Raw genomic sequence first — 19,876 nt, forward strand, 5'->3', positions numbered from 1 at the left:
TCGAACCCAGGACCACAGGATCACAGTCCAGTGTGCTGTCCGCTCGGCCGACCGGCTCCCAGGGAATTTAGGAGGACAGGTTACAGGGAATTTATTAGGTAGTGCTTCGTTTTTATCTTAAACTGGTTGAGTACAAGTTTCCTCCTCATGGACACGCCCAGATAACAATTAGAAGTATGATGATGTCCTCACCTGGTATCTTGTCTCACGGATAAGAAACACTGTTTCTTAATAGGGTTTCAGCGTCTGGGATGCTCTCGGACGCAGGTTTGAATCCTCGTCACGGCTCTTGTGGATTTGTTCACTGTTTCTTAATTAATAATGTTTATTAACAACAATCCCCTCTCCAACTCTCATGACAAAATATCTTACCTTCTGAAATATACGTTGCTAGAGCCGTCTAACCGCATAGCCCAATGGGCACTTGCCCGGGGCCCCCACGAGCATAGGGGGCCCCCACGAGCATAGGGGCCCCCACGAGCATAGGGGCCCCCACGAGCATAGGGGGCCTCCACGAGCATAGGGGGCCCCCACGAGCATAGGGGGGCCCCCACGAGCATAAGGGGCCCCCACGAGCATAGGGGGCCCCCACGAGCATAAGGGGCCCCACGAGCATAAGGGGCCCCCACGAGCATAAGGGGCCTCCACGAGCATAGGGGCCCCCACGAGCATAGGGGCCCCCACGAGCATAGGGGCCCCCACGAGCATAGGGGCCCCCACGAGCATAAGGGGCCCCACGAGCATAGGGGCCCCCACGAGCATAGGGGCCCCCACGAGCATAAGGGTCCCCACGAGCATAAGGGGCCCCCACGAGCATAAGGGGCCCCCACGAGCATAAGGGGCCCCCACGAGCATAGGGGGCCCCCACGAGCATAGGGGGGCCCCCACGAGCATAAGGGGCCCCCACGAGCATAGGGGCCCCCACGAGCATAGGGGCATGTTGTTAAGTTCCTCCTTAGTAAATACAGATATAAAATATGAGCTGAATGAGGACGGAGTCGTGGAGCTCTTATGTGGGAGAGTGTGGCGGCTCGATGGGGAATCGTGAGTGTGTAAACGAGATGGGGAGCGAGAGCATTGTAGCTGGATGCAGTCGTAGTCTGCTGTCTGCTCTGTGTCGAAGCTGTACCCGCCAAACACACACCGAAACTACGTCGTTGGTACAACGTTCGAACAAGTTTTAACACCTTCTAACCAGTTATAACAACCAATATAGCAAGTTGTAACAACGTTCTAATACGTCATAAACACGTTAAGCCAAGATGTAACAACTTTATTACAAGTTGTAACAAGCGGAAAATAGAGACCAGTTACGGTTTGTGTTTCCAGGGATATACTATAATTTTGACAAATTACAGTAAAATTTAGATTAATAATAAGCAATATTAAAAATTTAAATTATGCAAATGGAATAAAAGTAAAAGCAAATGACAATACAATAAGTGACAAATGAGGAATGAATAATAGAAAATGGTGGATAAGCAAGAAAGAATAATTTTAAAATTAAAACCTTTTGAATGGAAAGGCAAAGCTATAGTTCACTTTGGTACAAAATCAAACTCTCATACAGTAACCGTTCACGTTCTCTTAAGTGATACCTGGTTGATGGGGTTCTGGGAGTTCTTCTACTCCCCAAGCCCGGCCCGAGGCCAGGCTTGACTTGTGAGAGTTTGGTCCACCAGGCTGTTGCTTGGAGCGGCCCGCAGGCCCACATACCCACCACAGCCCGGTTGGTCCGGCACTCCTTGGAGGAATAAATCTAGTTTCCTCTTGAAAATGTCCACGGTTGTTCCGGCAACCTATCTGGCCCAATATTTAACAACTATAGTTTCACTACTCTACTGACTCCCAAATACTTACTCAACTACTATGCCCCAATTCTTAATTACAACCAGTAGTTTATACATATCACAGTTTAATCGTACCGCCGGCAGCGGTGCAAACACCGGTAGCCACTAGTAGCTGACTTGTGTGTACTTGTCTCTCTAAAGCCTTGTTTCTCTCTGCGTAGACCACCCTGGTCCAACCCGTTCTCGCACTTTCGTATAGTCAATATTGACTTATTAAATACGTGCATATGTGACATACTAAATTATTGTGAATATTTTAGTTTACCTTGAAAAGCTTCATAAAAAACACTGACCTTACCTAACCTTCTTAGTATGTTAAGATAAGCATCTTACTGCTTCGTAATTATAATTATTACTTAACCTATTATAGGTATAGGTTAAGTAATAATTGTAATTACGAAGCAATAAGATGCTTATCTTAACATAGTAAAAAGGTTAGGTAAGGTCGGTGTTTTCTATGAAGCTTTTCAAGGTAAACTAAAATATTCACAATAAATTAGTATGTCACATATGCACGTATTTAATAAGTCAATATTGACTGTAAGAGTGCGAGAATGGGTTGCCTGGTCATAACAGCATCACATAATATATACATGGAAGGTACTGGAGGGCCTGGTTACTCCTGTAAATTTCCAAATTTACACAGTAAAATTGTGTGTAAAATATAAATATACTAGAGAAAACGATATGGAAGGAAATGCAGACTAGAACCAGTGAAGAGCAGAGGTGCCATAGGCACAATCAGAGAACACTGTATGAACATCAGAGGTCCGCGGTTGTTCAATATCCTCCCAGCAAGTATAAGAAATATTGCTGGAACAAAAGCAAAGTCTTCAAGAAAACTTTAGGCAGTTTTCTGCAAGAAGTGCCGGACCAACAAGGCTGTAGTAGATATGAGGCCTGCGGGCCGCTCCAAGCAACAGCCTGGTGGACCAAGTTATCACAAGTCGAGCCTGGGCTCGGGGAGTAGAAGAACTCTGAGATCTCAATTCAGGTACAATCCACTCATCCTACCCGTCCTCACTGCCTTCTCTCAGACAACTTAATATTAAGAAGCACTGAAACAATTGTGTGAGTCTCTCCGATAGTCTTTCCTTTTCTCTCTTCTCTTTTCCGTTTGTAAATTTGCTTTTATTTTCCTTTTCTTCTTCTTCCCCCATTCATCCCTGCCTTCGTTCTCCCCCTTTCATCCCTGCCTTCGTTCTCCCCCTTTCATCCCTGCCTTCGTTCTCCCCCATTCATCCCTGCCTTCGTTCTCCCCCATTCATCCCTGCCTTCGTTCTCCCCCATTCATCCCTGCCTTCGTTCTCCCCCATTCATCCCTGCCTTCGTTCTCCCCCTTTCATCCCTGCCTTCGTTCTCCCCCTTTCATCCCTGCCTTCGTTCTCCCCCTTTCATCCCTGCCTTCGTTCTCCCCCTTTCATCCCTGCCTTCGTTCTCCCCCTTTCATCCCTGCCTTCGTTCTCCCCCTTTCATCCCTGCCTTCGTTCTCCCCCTTTCATCCCTGCCTTCGTTCTCCCCCTTTCATCCCTGCCTTCGTTCTCCCCCTTTCATCCCTGCCTTCGTTCTCCCCCTTTCATCCCTGCCTTCGTTCTCCCCCATTCATCCCTGCCTTCGTTCTCCCCCTTTCATCCCTGCCTTCGTTCTCCCCCATTCATCCCTGCCTTCGTTCTCCCCCATTCATCCCTGCCTTCGTTCTCCCCCATTCATCCCCGCCTTCGTTCTCCCCCATTCATCCCTGCCTTCGTTCTCCCCCATTCATCCCTGCCTTCGTTCTCCCCCTTTCATCCCTGCCTTCGTTCTCCCCCATTCATCCCTGCCTTCGTTCTCCCCCATTCATCCCTGCCTTCGTTCTCCCCCATTCATCCCTGCCTTCGTTCTCCCCCATTCATCCCTGCCTTCGTTCTCCCCCATTCATCCCTGCCTTCGTTCTCCCCCATTCATCCCTGCCTTCGTTCTCCCCCATTCATCCCTGCCTTCGTTCTCCCCCATTCATCCCTGCCTTCGTTCTCCCCCATTCATCCCTGCCTTCGTTCTCCCCCATTCATCCCTGCCTTCGTTCTCCCCCTTTCATCCCTGCCTTCGTTCTCCCCCATTCATCCCTGCCTTCGTTCTCCCCCTTTCATCCCTGCCTTCGTTCTCCCCCATTCATCCCTGCCTTCGTTCTCCCCCATTCATCCCTGCCTTCGTTCTCCCCCTTTCATCCCTGCCTTCGTTCTCCCCCTTTCATCCCTGCCTTCGTTCTCCCCCTTTCAACCTTCTCTCAGAAAATGTGTTGTTAATTGGCATTGAAACAATTGTATGAGTCTCACATATTATATTATAACCCTACAAACTCCATGGGAATCACACAACATATTTCACATCAAACTCTGAAGATGGTCTTGGGGGGGGGGGTTCCTTTATAATTTCTAATGTTTCTTAAAGCATTTAACTTAGATCTATCTCGATCAGTCTATGTCCATCCCATACCCCAGACTATTACCACTGCAAATTTGGGTGAGACTAGCCCCAAGCATCTGGCCTCTAACTTAGGACAGACAGACACAGACATAATCTCTTAGGGTTCCATCTTAATGTACACGTGAAAGTACAGTGGGCTGTCAGTACATATTTTGCCAATTGATTTATGCATTCTTGCACAGCCACTAACATGGATATTTTCCCAGCAAGTCATAACGCTAACACTAACTTCGCAGAGAACTCGGTTACAAAATAATATTAGTTTATATCATGATGATAATAGATTTTATTGTTGAATTTCTACGCAAGTTATAATAGCACAAGACGAGGTACTGTAAGAAATTTGTTGTGGAACTCTGTTATTCTTTAAAATAAAGTATAGATTAGGCAGTATTTTGCTTTATTAAGAAGGAATTTCCATATATTAGGTCTCTTTATTTCCGGTATAAGCCTAACATGTACTGTATGTATAACGTGGCTTCCTGTCCCTTGACGCAGTGAATTATATACAGAGAGAAGTGTAAACCGCTTCTTGGTGTGTGTAAACTGAGAATTTAGTACTGGACTATGTTCAAAAATAAATTATATGCTTTCAAATTAAAACTTAAAATGTTTATTCAGGTAAATGTACATACATAGATGATGAGTTAAAAACATAATGTTGGATTTATAGATAGAGCTAGTATGTACAATACCCAAAGCCACTAATACACACAGCGTTTCGGGCTAACTTGCCTTATCAGTAAGCTACTGGAGCAGCTAAGTTGCTTGATTTATATGGCACAGCTGCAATAGATAACGAATCAGACCTGCTTGTGTCTTGTCAATGTGTTCAATGGTTGTCAGTCCTCACTATTCCCATTTGTATTTCAGGTGATCGGTGGTTCGTGTCGTGTCTGGGTTGTCTCCACCTGACGAAGGGCCTCTTCTACCGGGTCGTCCCCGCGGACCAGGACTTTGAGACAGAGTCTGGCTACTGCGGTGTTTTCAGGTAAAGGCATTAAATACTAGTCTTGGACAGCTGTAGAACCCACCTTGATCTTACTGAAGCATATGCACTGATTGATACTTGAAGAAACTTGGGGTAAATTATATTTACCCCAAGAAATAGCCTAAACTACTGTATCCCTTTGAGATGTATTTCTTTCTTCTCTCAATAAACATACTTGAAGTTGAACTTGAATTATATTAATGCTCCGGGCATTATGTATTATTTTTCTGCTGATGTTTTAAATATGGAAATTTAGCAGGTTGATGCAGATTAGATGTAGAACCAGTATTACATCAGGTGTAAACGAGTTTTGGACGTGTTTAGATTCCGCGTGTGGTGGTGCGGAGAGTGGAGGGAGGTACTGGTTGATGACCGCCTGCCCACTGTCAACGGTAAACTGGTGTTTGTCCACTCCCAGTCCGTCACCCAGTTCTGGCCAGCTCTTCTCGAGAAGGCTTATGCAAAGTAAGTGGCTTTGTCTTGCTAGTCATTATTGGTTTTCATTACTTTTTTAATGTGCACCAAGCAAAATATTATTGAGCAGCATGGATGCATCACTGGCCTTTTATTGTATATAGTAATCAGTTGTTGGTCATTAAATTTCAGTGAAAAACTTATAGTACCTGTAGTTGTATTTAATAAGTCTTAAAAGACCAAATGCATTATGATATCAACAAAACAGACTTCATTGCCGCTTACAGGGTAGGCAAAATGAATCCAGCACGTCAAAATCAAAGAAAATTTTGCCTAAAACTATCTACTCATTCCCTAAAATCCGATCTTGTCCAGGCAGCAGTAGCCTCTAACAAGGTGTACACCAAGGAGTGCCAAGCTGGCGAGGACAAGGCAGGAACTCCTCAGCCATCTGCCGCAAGTCCGTAAACAAAAAGAAGGAACGATCCATCAGTGCTATGTTAAAGATGGCATAATAAAAGTGAGGGAGGCTCCTACAGGGAAAAACTTTTGTGATATCGAGTGTGGATAGCCTCAATAAATTCCTCTCCCGATGTGATTTGTCTGAACTGACTGAGCCTATCTCTGCCTTGTCTTAATTAGCCGCTTGTTGCCTAGTGCAGGCTGGGTAACCTAGGTTACATTGTTACCTAGGTTACCTAGCCTCTGCATACTCCCTTGCTCTCCGGTGGTTCATTGTCTGAAGCGCGGGGCTTCTCTTCAGTCCTTGGCTCTTTGGGGCTGGTCGCTTCTAGTGACTTGTCTGCTGGTTTGGGTTTGGATCTCCATGCGGTTCATATCCAGGGAGTGTCCAACGTCCTGGCGACAGCCTGTCTTGATTCATTCCTCTGTCTACGGAATGGACGGTCGATGCCAACTCCTTCAGAGGTGGACCTCTTCATGTCGCAGTGGTCTTGGCATCTCCTGATATATGTGGCACTCATCCTTGACTGCGGAGCTGTCGCGGTTGACGCCTTTCGGCAGGACTGGTCGAGGTGGGATTACCTGTACCTCTTCGGGTCCAGCTGTTGCCTTGGATTCTGGCTCGTTTGGAGTCTTACCACGGGAATCTTGTTCTTCTGGCCCCTTGGTGGCCGCCCTAGCTTTGGTTTCAGGTGCTGCTTGCTTGGTGTCCAAACCTGGTGTGTTTTCCGCAGCTCCGCCTCTTTCAGCAGATCAGACCAATCCGGTACACGACTGATTTGGTCTACTCCTCCACTCTTTGCGTCTGGTCTTTTTGACATGAGTATATCACCGCTTGTATGGTGATCAGGTGGCTTTTTTTATGGTGTCCCACCTGCGAGCTTTGTCTCGGCAGCAGTATGAAGTTTCCTGCTGTTCTTGTCGCCATTTTCTGTCCCTTCATTGGTTGTCTTCTATTTCTGATCGGGTTGTTTTGTCCTTTATATCTTGGCTTTTTCAGGATCGTTATGTAATGCCGAATACTGTCACCTCGTATCGTGTGGCGCTAGCGGAGCCGCTCCAGCTTGTGTTTTGGGTGGATGTCACTTACGCCACATTCTGTAAGCTTTTTCGTGCTTTGTTTCACCTCTGGCCTGCTCATGCGCTGCCTGAGCCATCCTGAAACTAGGATCGGGTGCTTTCTTTTCTGTCTTCTCCTCGGTTTGCGTTGGCCCCTTTCGCTCAAGATTGTTTTTCCAAGTCCCTGTTTCTGTTGGCATTGGCCTCTGGGGGTCGGGTTGGTGAGCTTCATGCTCTCCTCCGGTGCAGGGGTCTCTGCTACTTTGGTCCTGGTGGTCGGTTTGTTCGGTTGCAGCCGTCTCCCCTTTTCTGGTGAAGAACGAGAAAGCGGCTTTCCGGAGGGTCCCCGTGGGCCATTGATGCTTGGTTGGTCCGGCCGGTCACACTAGCTTATCAGTATTCAACCAAAATGTCAGATAACTTGTAAAATATCTTGATGACATCAATGCGCCACTTGAAGCAGTGGGCTCTAAACTATCTTTCATTATTTTAACAGAAATATGGCTAAGTAAAGACCATACCCAAATAAACAACTTAGCCGGATATACAGCCATTCACTACTACAGGCCTGATAAAAAAAGGAGGTGGTACAGGTGTCTATTATCAAGATAACTTTACTTGCATAAGTGTTATTAGCAGTTGAGATGACTACTGTGAATATACCTTTGCTCAGTTCTGTCAAATCCCTTAAATTGTCAATAACTATTGGAGCTATTTATAGATTTCTCAATACTAATACAACTGCATTCTCTGATAATATAAGGAACCTAATCATAAACAACAAACTCAACAAAAATCACATCATCTTAGGAGGAGACTTCAACATTGGCCTTTGTCAACAAAATAGCCCCTAAGTCGAATACTTCGTAAAGAGCATGAACGCCTGTATGCTCATCCTCACAATCACCAAGACCACATGACTTACTCAAACATCTGTTACAACCCTGGACCACATATAGACTAATATAACAGCCCCCCCTCCCTTGTCTCTGGTATAATCACTGACAACAACTGATCACTATCCTACCGTCCTCTCAGCAAACAAGGACATAACACCCTCAGTTACCAATAAACATACCTGTAGACTACACAGCAAAGCAGCAATAACAAGCCCCATAAATGCACTTCCCAATATAAACTGGGAATCTGAATTCAATAATACACAGGATATAAATTCATTAGGTGACATCTTTCTCTCCAAAGCTCTAAGCCTCTACAACACTCACTGTCCTCTCCTCACCAAGGAAGTAACTTCCAAAAGAATAAATAAACCTGACTCACAAGATTGTGAGTCAATCGACTCAAGTCGATTGACTCACAATCGACTTGAGAATGGTCCAGGACAGATCGAAACGTCGTCGTCCCTTCAATTTCTAGTGTGTGGTCTGGTCAACCTGACTCACAAGTGACATACTTAAAGCAGTCATCAAGAAACATGAATATGAAAAAAAACATAGGATTGGCCTAGTTACAAAAGATGTTAAGTGATACTCATCAATGCTTACCAGTATAATTATAATAGCCAAACTTTCCTGTCATGAGAATAGATTTCAAGAAGCCAAAAGAAATATTAAAAGTACATGGAAAGCCATCTCTAACATCCTAGGGCCTAATCAACAATCACATAACAAGCAGATAAAACTCTCCAAAGATGGTTACACACTTACAACAGACTTCGATATTGCAACTGAATTCAATAGCTTCTTTTCATCAGCTGGTACAAACCTTGCCAGAAAAATCCCAGAGACCCAGACACATGTTATTACATATCTCACCGGCAGCTATCCTAACTCTCTCCTCCTTTTATCAGTCAGCCTGACAGACATTATATCCATAATTCAATCACTTGAAACCAAAGCTGGGAACATTAGTGAAATACCGTCCATAATATATAGGAGTGCTGCTCCTGCTCTTGCACCACCCATAGCTCTCCTATTTAACAAATCTCTAGTGTCATACTTTTTCTGATATCCTTAAAAAAGCAAGAGTAATGCCAGTTCATAAAGGAGGTGAGACAGCTGACATAAACAATTACAGACCAATATCAAATCTACCTATACTGCACTACACACAGAAATCACAATAGCGTGATGTATCAAATGAACAAATCCACAAGGGCTGTGACGAGGATTCGAACCTACATCCGAGAGCATCCCAGACGCTGATTTAATCGACTGAGCTACGACATGGTAAAAGAACTGCAACCAGAAATTCTACTGAATTTACTTAGATCCTGCAGCCTCTCCGAGACACAAACAAGGATTTTACACAGTGAACGTAGATTCTAATCCTCGACACAGCCCTTGTGGATTTGTTTTACCTGCACTGTATTGTTTTAAATATTTGAGAAAATAATTTACAAACAGCTTTTTTCCTACCTTTTAAAACTCAACATACTAAGTCCCTGCCAGTTTGGCTTCCATTCCCAAAAGAGTACCAGTGATGCCATTATTAATATGCTTAATATAATCTACACAGCCCTTCACAAAAATGAGTTCCCAATGGGCATTTTCATTAACCTGAGAAAGGCCTTTTGATACTGTAAACCATAACTATCTCTTACTTAAACGTTACCACTATGGTTTCTGAGGCCTTGTTAGGCCTTGTTGACAAGACCACACACTAGAAATTGAAGGAACGACGACGTTTCGGTCCGTCCTGGACCATTCTCAAGTCGATTGTGATTTGTCGATTCGATTGTCGATTTTAAACTTGTTAGGCTTTGTTCTGGGCTATATTCGTCCCTATCTCAGTGACAGACGTCAATATGTAGCCATCAACAACATAACATAACCTCCCCGACTCTACCATTAACTGTAGGAGTGCCACACGACAGCATCTTACGACCTTTCCTATTTCTTATATACATCAATGATCTGCCTAATGTCTCTGATATTCTTAAACCTATACTATTTGCTGATGATACTACCTTCATCTATTCTGATCCCCACATTAAATAATATTGTAAATAATGGATTAAAAAAAGTCCACTCGTGGATTTCTACCAACAAGGATAAGGGTGACCCCCCTAGGGTCAACACTTGCATCAGAGAAGCTCCAGCATATTTCAACAATCCAAAGTATTGTAGTACAGGTTGATGGTAGTGAGTGGTGTCCCAGAGAACATAAAGGTATAGTGCTTTGGAAAAATAGGTGAGATAACAGGAATGTGCTAAGGGAAGGGAAAAATTGGATGAGAAAAAGATGCCCCTAGTGTTTACAGTGCAGAGAAGAACATTCAAGATGGCGGCCGGCAAGAGGAAAAACAAAACAGAGCTTGATTTTGTGGGATTCAGTGAAGAAAGCATTGATATTAGCAGTCTACACAACAAGTTGGTAAAATTAGATACTATTGTGAACCCTCATGTAGAAATAATTAGTAAAATGAAAGAAAGTAATGACCATTGAAATAGCAAAGTTTTATGTCTTGAGGGTTTAGTGAAAGACTTGCGCAAGGATAAGAATCAATTGGAAACAAATTGCAAAGCCATGGAAGAAGAAAATAAACTCTTAAAAATAGCTTTGGCAGAAGTTAAAGGAAATTTAAACATAAATGACTACAATAGGTTAGGAAAGGAAATTCAACAGGGGAAATAACTTTTGTCAGCACAGATGGAGGAAGTTACACAGGGAATAGAACAGTGCAAGAAAGATATGCAACTCACCTATGCACAAGTGACCAAGGAGAAGGAAAAAAATTAAGAAGCAGTAAAGGAAGCCAAACACTGCAGCAACCAGGATAAAACAAACATTAGGCTGGAAGTGAGAAAAGAATTGGCATCTAACCCGAAGTTGGTGCAAACCACAGTTGATCGGAGTAAGTCCCTGATAAATTTTGGTAGCAAAGAAAAGGAGATAACATCTAGATCAGAAAGAGCTGTAGAAGAAGCGAAAGTAGTAGATAAAATTGTTGGCCTCGTGGAAGGTCTTACAAACAGAGAGAATGTGTGCGACTACAGGAGAATAGGCAGGTACGTAAAAGGGAAAGATCGACCTTTGAGGATCACCCTAAACGGTGCCAAACAGATGGAAGAAGTACTAAGGAATGCTTGAAAATTACAAAGTGATGAGGATGGGAAAGTGTGGTCGTTAAGACGAGATCTTTCAAAAGAAGACAGAGAGAAGTTGAAACTGAACCTCGCCGAGGCAAAACGTTTAAATGAGAGCAGGAATGAAGAAGAAATCAATTTTTTTTTCTACAAAGTGATAGGGGTAGGCAGGCCAGTAAAGTTATACATAAAGGCAAACCAACAAAATCAATAGGGAGAGGGGGAGTGAAGAATAAGGAGAGGGGGAACAAGTTCCTGAAGATTGCATACACCAGCATAGACGGAGTGAGATCGAAGATACTGGAGTTAAGTGATGTAATACAGCTGCAGACACCAGACATTGTTGCACTCACGGAGACAAAACTTGAAGATGTTATTTTAAATGAGGTCATATTCCCAAGGGGCCACTCAATTTGGAGATGGGACAGAAAAATTAGGAAAGGCGGTGGCGTTGCTGTGCTGGTGAAAGAACACCTAAAGGTGAACGAAATAATGACTGAAAATCCACAAGAAGTTGACATAATAGCACTAGAGATCTGCCATGAGGATGATAAACTAATGATCATAAATGCATATAGTCCACCGCCAAGCAGCATATGGTCAAAGGAGGAGCTAGATAGTAAACGAGAAGGTCTTATAACAATAATGAGAGAGATTATAGTGAGAGTGGATAATGATAGATCACGACTGTTGATAGTCGGCGACTTCAACTTGAAATCCATAGACTGGGAAGCATATGAAGCTAAAACAGAAGATTTTTGCACCTGTAAATTTGTAGACCTCATCCTGGAAACATTCTTGTATCAACATGTTAAACAAGCTACGAGGATGAAGGAAGGGGACGTTCCCTCCATGCTAGATTTGATATTTACCTGGAAGGAGGAAGAGATATTTGACATTCAGTACCTTCCTCCCTTGGGTAAAAGTGACCATGTCTTTTTGGGAATAAAGTATGCAATGAGTTATAATCTGGAAGAAAATAAGGAGGTTGAAGCAGTTGAAAAAAATGACTTCAGGAGAGGACATTATGGTCACCTTAGAAATTTTTTTAGTGAGTATAATTGGACAGACTTGATGCTAGACACGAAAGTGAATGAGATGTATGTCAAGTTTTGTGAAATATATGATAAAGGGTCAAAAAAATTTATACCAAAACAGAGATGCAGAACTAGGAAACAGGATTGGTTCAATAGAAATTGCGAGAGGGCCAGAGACCAAAAGACACAAAAATGGAATCAATACAGGAAAAGGCAAAACCCCCAAACATACCAGCGATACAAAGATGCGAGAAACAACTACACGGCAGTGAGGAGAAAATCAGAAAGAAATTTTGAAAAAGGGATTGCAGACAAATGTAAAACAGAACCAGCTCTATTCTATAAATTCATAAACAACAAATTGCAGGTAAAGGATAATATTCAGAGGTTGAAAATGGGAAATAGATTCACAGAAAATGAAAAGGAAATGTGTAAAACACTAAACGAAAAGTTCCAAAGTGTGTTTGTACAAAATGAAATCTTCAGGGAACCAGACACAATAAGAATTCCAGGGAACAACATAGAGCACATAGAGGTGTCTAGAGATGAAGTGCAAAAAATGCTCAAGGAGCTAAGTAAGAACAAAGCAGTTGGTCCAGATGGAGTTTCACCATGGGTTCTGAGAGAATGTGCACCTGAGCTCAGCATTTCACTTCAAGTGATTTTTCAAACATCCCTGTGTACAGGAGTTGTAGCTGATATGTGGAAAAAGGCTACGTAACATAGTTCCAGTCTACAAAAGTGGAAGCAGGGAAGACCCCCTTAATTATAGACCTGTATAACTGACAAGTGTAATAGTCAAAATATTGGAAAAAATAATTAAAACTAAATGGGTAGAACACCTGGAGAAAAACAATATAATATCAGACAGACAGTATGGTTTTCGATCTGGAAGATCCTGTGTAATGAACTTACTCAATTTTTATGATCGAGCCACAGAGATTTTACAGGAAAGAGATGGTTGGGTTGACTTCATCTATCTGGACCTAAAAAAGGCTTTCGACAGAGTTCCCCATAAGTGGTTGTTCTGGAAACTGGAACATATTGGAGGGGTGACAGGTAAGCTTCTATCATGGATGAAAAATTTCCTAACTGACAGAAAAATGAGGGCCGTAATCAGAGGCAAGGTATCAGATTGGAGGAATGTCACAAGTGGAGTACCACAGGGTTCAGTTCTTGCACCGGTAATATTCATTGTCTACATAAACGATCAACCAGTGGGAATACAGAATTACATGAACATGTTTGCTGATGATGCTAAGATAATAGGGAAGATAAGAAACCTATATGATTGTCAAGCCCTTCAAGAAGACTTGGACAAAATAAGTATATGGAGCAACTCTGAGTTACCTATGTGCTTTAATATACCTGCAAATTTCTCTCATTTTTTTTCTTGATATGTACTTGCTATCATTTTTATAAATTTTGCAAGTATTTACCTACTAAAAATTTTCTTAGATTAAGGACCTGCCCGAAAAGCTGCGCGTACTAGTGGCTTCACAAGAATGTAATTACAGTACTATGCTATGTATCCTCACAATCCCAATGTACTTTCTTGTATATATATATATATATATATATATATATATATATATATATATATATATATATATATATATATATATATATATATATATATATATATATGACAATGTCAGACCACGGAGGAAAAATGAAACAGGAATTTCCTTAAGTACTTTCGTATATTAATACATCTTCAGAAGGAGTCCTACTGTAGATGTATTAATATACGAAAGTACTTAAGGAAATTCCTGTTTCATTTTTCCTCCGTGGTCTGACATTGTCACATTTTTAATCACGTGTTTATTTTCGTGATATACACACACACACACATATATATATATATATATATATATATATATATATATATATATATATATATATATATATATATATATATATATATATGTGTGTGTGTGTATATCACGAAAATAAACACGTGATTAAGAATGTGACAATGTCAGACCACGGAGGAAAAATGAAACAGGAAATTTCCTTAAGTACTTTCGTATATTAAATACATCTTCAGAAGGTGAAAGTGAAAGTTAAATACATCTTCACCTTCTGAAGATGTATTTAATATACGAAAGTACTTAAGGAAATTTCCTGTTTCATTTTTTCCTCCGTGGTCTGACATTGTCATATATATATATATATATATATATATATATATATATATATATATATATATATATATATATATATATATATATATATTTATATATATATATATTTATATATAAATAAATAAATAAAACACTTGGCAAATGGAATTTAATGTGAATAAATGCCATGTTATGGAATGTGGAATTGGAGAACATAGACCCCACACAACCTATAAATTATGTGAGAAATCTTTAAAGAATTCTAACAAAGAAAGGGATCTAGGGGTGGTTCTAGATAGAAAACTGTCACCTGAGGACCACATTAAGAACATTATGCGAGGAGCCTATGCTACACTTTCCAACTTCAGAATTGCTTTTAAATACATGGATGGAGAAATACTAAAGAAATTGTTCACGACTTTTGTTAGACCAAAGCTGGAATATGCAGTGGTTATATGGTGCCCATATCTTAAGAAGCACATCAACAAAGTGGAAAAGGTGCAACGACATGCCACAAAGTGGCTCCCAGAACTGAAGGACAAGAGCTACGAGGAGAGGTTAGAGGCATTAAATATGCAAAAACTAGAAGATAGAAGAAAAAGAGGTGATATGATCACTACATACAAAATAATAACAGGAATCGATAAAATTGATAGGGAAGAATTCCTGAGACCCGGAACTTCAAGAACAAGAGGTCATAGATTTAAACTAACGAAACAAAGCTGGCGGAGAAATATAAGAAAATTCACTTTTGTAAACAGAGTGGTAGACGGTTGGAACTAGTTAGGTGAGAAGGTGGTGGAGGCCAAAACCGTCAGTAATTTCAAAGCGTTATATGACAAAGAGTGCTGGGAAGACAGGACACCACGAGCATAGCTCTCATCCTGTAACTACACTTAGGTAATTACAAACTCACATTAAACATAGCAAAGACCTACTACATTTTATTTTGTAGTAAATCTTCAAATCAAATTCAGCTTCAGATAGACAATGTTAACATTAGTAATAAAACTGAGGGAAAGTTCCTTGGCCCATACATGGACAAGAGACTGAACTTCAGCACCCACATACAACACATAGCCAAAAAAGTCTCAGAAACAGTCGGTATACTCTCTAAAATCAGATACAGTATTATGTTCCCCACTCTGCTCTGCTCTCATACTATGCGGTAATCAATCCCTATCTTACATACGGTATCTGTGCATGGGGTTCAACCACTGCAAATAACATCAAGCCCATCATCACTCGGCAAAGATCTGCTATCAGAACTGTAACAAACTCTGTTTTCAGACAACACACCGCCCCTCTGTTTAAGGGACTTAACATGCTAAACATAAACTCCACACATTCTCATGTGCTCTTTACATGTACAGATCTGTGTTCCTAAATGCTAATCTTGATCTGAAACTTTTCCGTGATAGGTGCAATAGAACCCATGAGCACCTAACCAGAAATAAATATCTCTGATATTCCCAGAGTGAAACTAAATCAGGGTAAATACTCCATGCAGTCTCCGTGGTGAAGTGGTAAGACACTCGCCTGGCGTTCCGCGAGCGCTATGTCATGGGTTCGTATCCTGGCCGGGGAGGATTTACTGGGCGCAATTCCTTAACTGTAGCCTCTGTTTAACGCAACAGTAAAATGTGTACTTGGATGAAAAAACGATTCTTCGCGGCAGGGGATCGTATTCCAGGGACCATAGGATTAAGGACTTGCCCGAAACGCTACGCGTACTAGTGGCTGTACAAGAATGTAACAACTCTTCTATATATCTCAAAAAAAAAAATAAATAAATAAAATAAATACTCCATGCAAATGAAAGAACCCAGTCTATGGAACTCACTCCCTAATGATTTAAAAAATTATCCAACTATGACCTATTCAAAAGTGAAACCAAAAAATAAAAGAAATCATCCCTATAGTTTCCTTCCTTGTGCTTCAAACTCACACTTCATCTTGTGCTGCCCACTTCGTCAATATTAGTATTTAAGACATATATTTTCACCAGTGTAATCACCTCTCAATTTATATTATAGTTATTTGTTGATATAAAACCTTGCTACAATGTACCTTTCCATCTTACCTGGTATGTTAGGTTGCAACCCGTTCTCGCAAATTTAATAAGTCAATATTGACTTATTAAATATGTGCATAGGTGACATACTTAACATAATAGTTTCCCTTAAAAAGATTCATAGAAAACACCGACCTTACCTAACCTACTTAGTATGTTAAGATAAGCATCTTATTGCTTCGTAATTACAATAATAACCTAACCTATAATAGGTATAGGTTAAGTAATAATTGTAATTACGAAGCACTAAGATGCTTATCTTAAGATACTAACAAGGTTAGGTAAGGTCGGTGTTTTCTATGAATCTTTTTAAGGGAAACTATTATGTTTAGTATATCACCTATGCACGTAGTTAATAAGTCAATATTGACTTTACGAATTTGCGAGAACGGGTTGCAGATTCAGGACCTGCCCGAAATGCTATGCATATTAATGGCTTTGCAAGAATGTAAAAATACCAATCTTATGTCATCTCACAATCCCATTGTACCTTCTTTTGCATAAAAAGTGTTATTATTACTATTATTTGTATTATTATATTTCAGACTCCATGGGTCATACGAAGCACTGAAGTATGGGACATCTCTGGATGGCCTCTCAGATTTCACTGGTGGGATTGCCGAGTCAGTGAGCCTGCGGTCAGACCCAACCACGTGTGGACGACTCTTGGCCAAACTACTTGACCTGACCTCCATTGTCACTGCCGTTGTCACTGCCCCTACACATTCCAAGGTGCACTCAGAGAAGCTTGCCAGTGGCATTGTCATGGGTATCAACTACAGAGTCTACTGTATTGAGAAGGTTTGTTCCTCTAACCATAATCAACAGTCTTTTTGTATAAACTGTTCAATTTTGCTTTCTCAAATTATTTTAATGTTAGACACTAATGTGTTGTTTGGTTTTAGTATTATGTAAAGTAATGGTACGGCTCTATGTAGCTCCATAACTAATGACCTTGAGTAATAATACAGTATATTGGAGTTGTTGATAATATGGTTTTAAAGTGTGTGTTTATCACAGGTGGAGCGCTACAGTGGGGAGCAAGTGACCTTAGTGAAATTACGAACGCCACTTGGAACAAGCGCAGAATACCTCGGGGCGTGGGGTAGGGCTGCACCGGAGTGGGATGAAGTGCCACCCCATGAAAAAGAGAGACTCAACCTCAAATATATGCCTGATGGAGAGTTTTGGTAAGGACATGAAAATCTTTGTCATAATGCAAATTTTACACCTCTGCAGTTAAAGGAGTTTAACAAAACACAAATTAATGCAGACTTTTCTGTTCAGTATTAAAATAAATAAAAAATACTCATAATAATAATAATACACAGAGAGTAATCATACTAATATGATGAATAAACCAGAAGATCCATAGAAGTTGTAATAAGGATTCGAACCTATGTTGACCAGACCACACACTAGAAATTGAAGGGACGACGACGTTTCGGTCGACTTGAGAATGGTCCAGGACGGACCGAAACGTCGTCGTCCCTTCAATTTCTAGTGTGTGGTCTGGTCAACATACTTCAGCCACGTTATTGTGAATCATCGCCTGCATTCGAACCCATGTGCTGGACATTCCAAGGCACACACACCAGACAACTAGGTCAAGACATGGCTTGTGGCCTGATTGTCTAGGGCGTGTGCCTGGGAATGTCCAGTGCATAGGTTCAAATCCTCATCACAGCCCCTATGGATTTTCTCAATAGTAATAATAATAATGAGAATGATGATATTAATAAAAATTGTAGGATGTAATGAAATGTCTTTCTGGGAAAGCCTCAAGGTGGCTTCCTCTAGCTATCTTACTGAGATTGCTCCAATCTACCAGTCACGTCAAATACAATTGGGTTCATTTGACCTACCGGGTGCCAGTGCCAGAACCTGACCCCCTCACACGAAGCACAGGGAGCAGATGGCATTCCACTATTTCACTGGGAAAGCATCCAGAAAGTCAGCGAAGCTTTATAGACAACTGCTGGGTTCACAAGACTCAAAAGCCATAAACTCCCAAATAACTCGCACACAATTCAAATTAAACAAAACACTCAAAACTAGCTAGAACTTGTAAGTACTGAATACCATTATCAGGCGGGTCAGAGCTTAATCTGGCATCGGCTATCAGATCAGTTCAGGAGCAGATAAAACATTGCAATGAACATGGAAAGCAGGGAGAGAGATAGGGATCCACTGGTGCTCTACCAGAAAGAGCCGTTTCATTACATTCAATTATGGTTTTCTGGGGAGCCGATGGTGAGCACCTGTAGCTAAATACCCACAAACAAACAAAAAATTGAGAGACATAACAGAGGAGGCAAGGTAGCAGGCACTAAGTCAAAGTAGAGACCAATGACTGAAAAACACGACCCAGGAAGTGGTGTGGTTGAGGCAGACTCCATACACAGTTTGAAATGTAGATATGATTAGAGCTCAATAAGCTCAGGAATCTATACACCGATTGATTGACAGTTGAGAGGCGGGATCAAAGGGCTGAAACTTAACCCCCACATCCACAATTAGGTGAGTATAATTAGATGAGTTCAGGACTAAAGAGGACCAGAGACATTACCTTGCCGCCATGACTCCTGTTAGTCTGCCAAACCCCCCCCCCCCCCCCAGCCCAAATATCCTCCTAAGATATATTCATAATATTAGAAAAGACCATTGCGAGTACAGCATATTTGTGAATATCATGGGGGCCTTGATAACACTGTGGAACACCTGAGAAATATGAGGCTAGAAACGGGGGACCAAGGAGACCAAATCAACTCGGAGCGTCCACTGAAGCCGAGGTGGTTGCATACATGTAGCGACGAATTGCTGTCACCGGACACAACAAATGATGTGTCCCTGGCCAAATGAACCAAGCATCAGTAACCAAAGAACCCTCCGGAAACCAGCCAACTCCTGATTTACCTGGTTTACCTGAAGGCCACTACCCCAGTAGCTTCAACGAGGACAGGAAGCCGGCGGCTTGTGGAAAGTCCCCCCCCCCAATTTGCCTTGATGTTCTTTCCTGGGTATATTTAAAACTCCACACAGTTTTGGCAGTTACGGCTTTGGTAGGTAGGCAGTTCCATGGGTAAATAACCCTGTGGGTGATAAAGCATCTCCTGTTTTCAGTCCTACATTGTGACTTGTTGAGCTTGAAAATCTAAGAACCTCCAAGAGCCCAAATTGGGTTGCTCCCTGCACCGGGAGCCTGCAATAAAAGCTCCGGAGCAGAGCCAGAGCCCAAATTGGGTTGCTCCCTGCACCGGGAGCCTGCAATAAAAGCTCCGGAGCAGAGCCAAAGTTATCATCCATTGCCTGGGAAAGAAAGATGTTCTCCAAAGGAGAAAGTATAGAAAA

General features: G+C 41.6%; 1 protein-coding gene across 1 annotated transcript in view; it reads left to right on the plus strand.

Moving 5' to 3' along the window:
• Positions 1–19,876, plus strand: part of CalpC (calpain C) — a 348,733-nt gene that overhangs the window by 234,452 nt on the left and 94,405 nt on the right. Inside the window, exons 4-7 of the mRNA XM_045733865.2 lie at positions 5,187–5,304; positions 5,629–5,769; positions 17,071–17,326; positions 17,546–17,715. Coding sequence (XP_045589821.1) covers positions 5,187–5,304; positions 5,629–5,769; positions 17,071–17,326; positions 17,546–17,715 — 685 coding nt within the window. The remainder of the gene's footprint in view (positions 1–5,186; positions 5,305–5,628; positions 5,770–17,070; positions 17,327–17,545; positions 17,716–19,876) is intronic.

Source organism: Procambarus clarkii, chromosome 1 (assembly GCF_040958095.1).
Source record: "Procambarus clarkii isolate CNS0578487 chromosome 1, FALCON_Pclarkii_2.0, whole genome shotgun sequence".
Taxonomy (NCBI): Eukaryota; Metazoa; Arthropoda; class Malacostraca; order Decapoda; family Cambaridae; genus Procambarus; species Procambarus clarkii.